The 6,297-nt window shown below is 35.7% G+C and overlaps 2 protein-coding genes across 4 annotated transcripts; one reads left to right on the top strand and one right to left on the bottom strand.

Moving 5' to 3' along the window:
* The first annotated feature begins 1,272 nt into the window (after positions 1–1,272).
* On the top strand, positions 1,273–4,654 carry LOC105794123 (probable apyrase 7). 3 transcript variants are annotated; one of them, XM_052628285.1, is made up of 4 exons: positions 1,273–1,451; positions 1,571–1,680; positions 2,101–2,970; positions 3,968–4,654. In XM_052628285.1, the coding sequence occupies exons 2-4, from the start codon at positions 1,623–1,625 to the stop codon at positions 4,489–4,491; spliced, it is 1,452 nt and encodes a 483-aa protein (XP_052484245.1). In that variant the 5' UTR covers positions 1,273–1,451; positions 1,571–1,622; the 3' UTR covers positions 4,492–4,654. The 3 variants fall into 3 exon arrangements, with proteins under 3 accessions (XP_052484245.1, XP_012478582.1, XP_012478581.1); XM_012623128.2 differs by having other exon boundaries at positions 2,002–2,970; XM_012623127.2 differs by having other exon boundaries at positions 1,571–2,970.
* On the bottom strand, positions 4,139–5,579 carry LOC105794124 (uncharacterized). Its single transcript, XM_012623129.2, has 3 exons — positions 5,307–5,579; positions 4,751–5,210; positions 4,139–4,502 (listed from the first exon to the last, which is right to left on the bottom strand). Exons 1-2 carry the CDS (start codon positions 5,507–5,509, stop codon positions 4,775–4,777), a joined length of 639 nt encoding a protein of 212 aa, XP_012478583.1. The 5' UTR covers positions 5,510–5,579; the 3' UTR covers positions 4,139–4,502; positions 4,751–4,774.
* Positions 5,580–6,297: the final 718 nt, after the last annotated feature.

Here is a 6,297-nt window from a genome sequence, read left to right as displayed (position 1 = left end):
ACAGAATAGATCGGGCTTTAGGTTGGTGGCTAGGAACTCATTGGGTGAGATTTTAGCCTCTAAGACAATCTTACACTCAACGGTGTTATCTTCGTTTGTAGCGGAGGCTCACGCATGTCTTCAGGCAATCTTGTTAGGGATTCACCTGGGTATTGAATCGGTGGTTATTGAAGGTGATTCATTAACAATAATTAAGAAATGCAAGGCAATTTTACCAGAAAAATCTGAAATCGGGGCCTTTATGCGAAACATTTATCAACTCAGAGGGTATTTTCAGCGCATATTCTTCCAATATATACCTAGATCAGCTGGCACACTTGCTCATAATCTAGCTATAGAGAGTTTAAAGAAAGGGGAGGAATTTTACCTTAACGGAGGAGTGCTTGACTTTGCACGGTAAGAGCTAGAGAGGAGAAAGCAACGAACCCAAACTGATTTAACTGCATGTAGAATTTTCTAGAAGGAGAAATGGGTAGCAGAAGGGACTTGAGATTTTTTGGAAATTGCTACTGGATGGTAGTTGGAAAAGATAAGGTGGGGCGATAAATGCGGTTTTGTTGGATGATAATTGCCAAAGGACTGGATGGGGTTTGTTATGTAGGGTGTTTTAATTTTGTTATTTTATTTGACTTTGGGCTGAAGCCATTGTTCTTTTTGGGTTGCCCGTTGGAGTCTTTTGGTTTGTTTATTTAATTGAAATCCAATCCAAATTTTATTTCAAAAAAGGAAAGAAAAAGTAATTAAGGGTAATGTTAAAAGCTTATATATTAGAGTTATGGTCTCAAATTACAAATATGTAAGATTTTTTACATCAAATATTAAGAAAAGATAAAAGTTCACCTTTTCTAAAACACTTATGTGTTAATTTAAATGATCAAAACCATAAAATTTAAAGATTTTAATATGTCAATGGATTCGGTACATTTTATTTGATCATAAGGAGATTTTTTATGTTATCTTGAATTACATTTTATTATAATTAAACTTTCATTTTATTTGGTTGTGATATATATACTAAATTTAGGCACACTCATTATATAATTGAATTTAGATAATAAATAAACATATTGAAATTTTGAAAGGAATTGGACAAAAATCTTTAAAAGAAAATAAGTTTGAGAAAAAAATATAAGTCCGGGTCAAATTTAATCTTAAACATTTAAAGTTCAATCTCGATCTTTTTTTTAATTTATAATATTTTATAATAAATTATTTTTATATGTTGAATTTATAAAACATAAAAATTAATATAATACTTGACCCCGGCCGGAATCCGGCCCAAGCGGGAATAACACCTCTACTGAATACTGATAGTTACGATAATAATCAGATGAATCAATTAGTTGTCTTCGCTGACCTCTGGATCTCTGAATCCATGTCCTTATACAGACAACTACTATAAGAAATGGAGTAATGGATCGGGTTCTTTCGAAAGTCAGTTTATAATTAAGGTACGTTTATATGCTTTTTTAGATTTTATTTTCCTTATATATGTATTCTCTCAATCTGTACTTGACTCTTTAGATAAGATCCTATAGCTCTAATAATCTTCAAATTCGTTGTCTGACAGACAATTTATACTAAAACAAACAAGCATAGAAGATGTGGTTGGTCTTTTTCAAATGAAGGGAAATAATGTACAATCGAGGGATTTGATAGTGAACATTGATTATGAACTAGGTAAGTAAGCGGCGGCCGTGTATTTCCAGTTATTTTGCAAATTTTAGAAGCTTATTTGCGTTAATATTATGATCAGTGAGTTGAAATGGTTGTTAGAATAGAATCTAGAATCTGGAAATTGTTGATGGTGATAGTTCAGGATGGAACCCAAATCAACTTCCAAAGTTAAGTTGTCTGCTAAGGAATTCAATCCATGGAAACGAGTCTTCAATGTTTTCTCTTTTGGATTTCTCATTCTGTTATCGTCTATTGGTGTTTATTTAGCATTTAATTTTGTCAAGGCTCGAAATATATTAGAGAGTTCATATTATACTGTTGTAGTGGACTGTGGAAGCACTGGAACACGAGTGAACGTTTTCGAGTGGGAAAAAGGGGGTTTAATCAGTGACAATCTGCCGTCTTTGTTGCATTCTTATCCAGATGATTTGACCAAGGGTCCACTTGCAAAACAATCTTGCCACTATCATTGCATGCAGACCGAGCCTGGTTTACACAAATTTGTTGGTAATGGTTCAGGAGTGAGGGCGTCTTTAGAACCGTTGATTGCATGGGCAGAACAAAGGGTACCTCATGAAAGACATGGACATACTCCCGTTATTATTTTAGCTACTGCTGGATTGAGAAGATTGGTAGCCAGGGATGCTAAGCAGGTACTGGATGATATAGAGATTGTTATAAGGGAACATTCTTTTGTGTATACTAAGAACTCAATAAGGGTTCTGACAGGGAAAGAAGAGGCCTACTATGGTTGGGTTGCTCTGAACTATAAAATGGGTAGCCTTGGAAATTCCTCCAAAGCATCTACCTTTGGACTTCTCGATCTAGGAGGTTCATCGTTGCAGGTTGTGGTGGAAGTATCTGACAAGAATGACAATGGAAATGTCATGACATCAAATATTGGTTCAACTAATCATAAGATTTTAGCATTCTCATTACCAGCATTTGGTTTGAATGAGGCATTTGATCGGACAGTCATCATGCTCAGTCAAAATCAAACATATGGGCGAAATGCCTCTAACAGATTTGAACTCAGGCACCCTTGTCTCAGTTCTAATTTTGTGCAAAATTACACTTGCCCTGGTTGTGCTATGCTGAACATAAGTGATGGTATGGAAAATTCTGAAACTCAGATGCATAGAACTCAGTTTTCTTCGACATATTTGATTGGAGACCTAAATTGGGAGCAATGCAAGGAGCTTGTGAGGGCAGCTGCAATGAACTATAGTGGTTCAGATTGGTCACAACAATTTGTTGATAGAAACTGTGAAGCAAATTCATCTCCTAATGGTGGTAAGTTAGAAACATGCTCTGCTGCTTTTTCTAAACCAAAATGAACATTTGATATCCTTATGCCTTTATCATCACTGATCTTTTGATTCCACCATATTCATATAAAAAAACAGCTTTTAATTTATTGATATCTGGTAACATAGAAAAGGCTAGGCAGTTTGGCTTGGTATTTGTTTCATAGATCCAACTTAATGGCTATTATTTCTCAGTCCCACGTAAAACATGTCTATGGATTAAGAGTTCGTTTTTTTCTTTGAAGGACAATATGTTGATTTCATATAACTGTGAATTAAAATCCCAATCCATGTTCATCTTATGAAGTGGACTTGTTATTCGTTGTTGGTTATTAGCAATGCTTAGGAGTTTCTGGAGGGACATGCTTGAATCATTTTGTGCAATAGTCATCGGCTGATAATGACCTTGCACTTGAACTGTTCCAAAGAAAAGGTTATTAATTTCTTACGGATGCAGATAGGAATATGCACTCTCCCACTTGTGTTTCTTGATAATTGACCGCAGCAGATATAACATGTCTTTTGTTCTATGCCAAAAACAGTTAATATTAAAAATATGATCATGATAACAATTCACAGTTACGAATGGTGTAGTAAGTGCAACCTTTGCTTTTTGGTTCATCTCACTGGCATACAAGTTGTTGGCTCACTATTTCTATGCTTTGGGTTACGTTCATGTGAAAATAACATGATTTTACCTCGATGTTTCTGACTTTTGAAAGCTCTTTAACATACTTGCATATGCTGTTAGGAAAACTAATGAAACGATATGCTTTTGAGATTTTATTGCTTTAACCAATCAATTCTAATCTTTTTTTTTTTTTGGTCTATAAAGTGCTTATTATAGTTGTCTTCTTGGTTCGGTTTGATTTTCTTTTTCCCGCAGAATGGATGTTGATAAACATTGCCCCTTCCGTTAGAGATTTGTGCTACTCTTGGGAAGAACTTTATACTCATATCACAAATCTTTATATTTTCTGCAGGTAACGATATGCTAAAATTGACATCTATTGTCCATCATAGTGGACGCTTTCATGCATTATCTGGGTTTTTTGTTGTTTACGACATGTTAAACTTGAGTCCAAGGGCCAGTGTGACAGAGATTTGGAAGAAGGGTGAGCAGTTATGTTCATCATCATTGACCGAGTGGAACATTGATTTCCAAAGACAAAAGTATGCTGGATATTATTGTTTTCGGGTGTCTTATGTGGCATCAGTTATTGAAGATGCTCTATGCCTTGGCAATGCAGAGATTGTATTTGGCCCAGGCGACCTTTCATGGACATTAGGTGCTGCACTAGTCTATCAGCTAGATACTAGGGAAGCTTTTGCAAGCATTTCAACTATAAGAAACTTAAAGATGTCATCTACAGTTTTCCTTTTAGTTCTGCTACTCTCCCTTTTCCTTGTTGTGCATTGCACCCAAATAAAGCTTCCCATGCTGGGCAGGAAGGTTTCCAATGTCGGGGTACCTTTGCCATCTTACTATCTTCATGCAAAACGGTGATCACATTGATACTGAACACAGCAATTGAGTAATTGGTATAGTTAGCCTGATCGTAGTAGGAAGATTCTTTGGAAAAAAAAAAACGCTGTATAAGTTGGAAAAGAATCTGACATTTTGTTTACATAGGTTTGGATTCTATAAATGCTTATATTGTTTAAGATTACATTAAGATGTCTCAAGTTTTAGCATATATAATTACATAAGCTAGAATACACATGATTAAGATTAAAGATGTAGTTCCAGTTTGACACACACGCACCAGAAGACAAAGGCAAGCGATGTTTCAAAAGGATGCTTTTCCAGCAAAACGAGAGGCATCAACATCCACCCACACTTCATTGGTCCGGCCAAAAAACCTGAAGGGAGGATCATACTGAGCAATAGAGTAAGTGTAATGTGTAGCAGATGTAGCGTTAGCCCATGGAGACAAGCTCAGACTAGTAGCCAGCTTCGCAGCCTGTTTGACCACAATATCATCCGTAGCAAATCCTGAGAACTTTCTCACAGCAACATAGTGAGAATCCCATGCGTAAGGTTTCAGGTTTAGCTCCGGAAGTGGGGTTGGTGGACTGTCCTGGAACTTGGCAGGCAAGTAAAATCGGACAACATAGGCTGATGAGTGAAGTGGCCCAGCTCCCGGGACTAGGCTCGTCACCACCGGCGCTGTCATGGCTACCCGAGAATAATTCAGATTCGCACCTTGTATAAACTGGAATAATCTGTGTCACCCACAAATTTATTTTAAAAAATAATCCTGAATTAATTGGCAAAGAATCAAGATCAATAATAAATTTGTTAAATTTAGAGGGTGGTACCTGTGAAACCCAAATAAGGTGGCTTTTTGGAAGGAAAGTTCGTTAACGGTTGCAGACATCCACGTGGCGTCCCGGTAGTGTCTGATTTCGAAATCGGATTCAGCGTGTACCACCTCGTACTGTGGCGATTCAGTTGCCCCGCAGAGCACCACCAAACATAGCAAGTTTATCACTGTTATCTTCAACCTTGGAGCTTTCGCCATTTTTTTTTCTTCAATATTTAGGTTTTCGGTGTTTGCTTAAGGAAGACGTTCTGTATTTAAAGAAATGAGAGTGTGCCGTGGATTAACTGATCTGTCCCTTATTGGTCAGTTGACTTCTTTAAGAACGCTATGTGGGTTAAATAACTATTCTCCCACGTCTAATATTATTTTAGTATAATTCTCATTTTTTATCCGAATTTAAAATTTTTTATTAATTTAATTTGATAATAAAAATTCTATGAACTTTTCCATTTTAAACTCAAATTAACCCAAACCCAAAACAATTCAAATTAAAAAGATACGAGAAGTTCAAAGTTTTTAGAGTGTTTTAATTAAAGAATGATTATTGAATCAATATTACAAATGTGGAAGAAGGTCATCAATTTATCTCCCCCCGCCATTCAATGGTAAACACCACTTCTATCCGAATATTAGAATGAAGCTTTTTGTTAATCATTTGACCATGGTATTTGTAGAATTACCGTAAGTGATCTTTTTGAAGAATCTTAAGAATAAGAAAAATGGGATGAAAATGATAAGGTTAAGACTTGATCAAAGGCTAAGATTATGCACACTCTCTTTTCAAGAGGTTTTTAATAGAGTTTCTTCATGTTAAAGTGCAAGGACATGTAGAATAGATAGGAGAAACTTTTTAAAGAACTTTTGAAAAGAGAGTGTGTAACCTTTGGTCAAGTCTTAACTTTATGTAAAAGTCCAATCGCTATAAATTTTTAATTAGTAAATCACTTGGAGACTTAAATTGGAATTAACCAAAGATTCAAAACAAC

The sequence above is a fragment of the Gossypium raimondii genome, chromosome 3, assembly GCF_025698545.1.
Source record: "Gossypium raimondii isolate GPD5lz chromosome 3, ASM2569854v1, whole genome shotgun sequence".
NCBI lineage: Eukaryota > Viridiplantae > Streptophyta > Magnoliopsida > Malvales > Malvaceae > Gossypium > Gossypium raimondii.
Note: the sequence above shows the minus strand (reverse complement) of the source record. Positions and strands in the feature narration are given on the sequence as shown.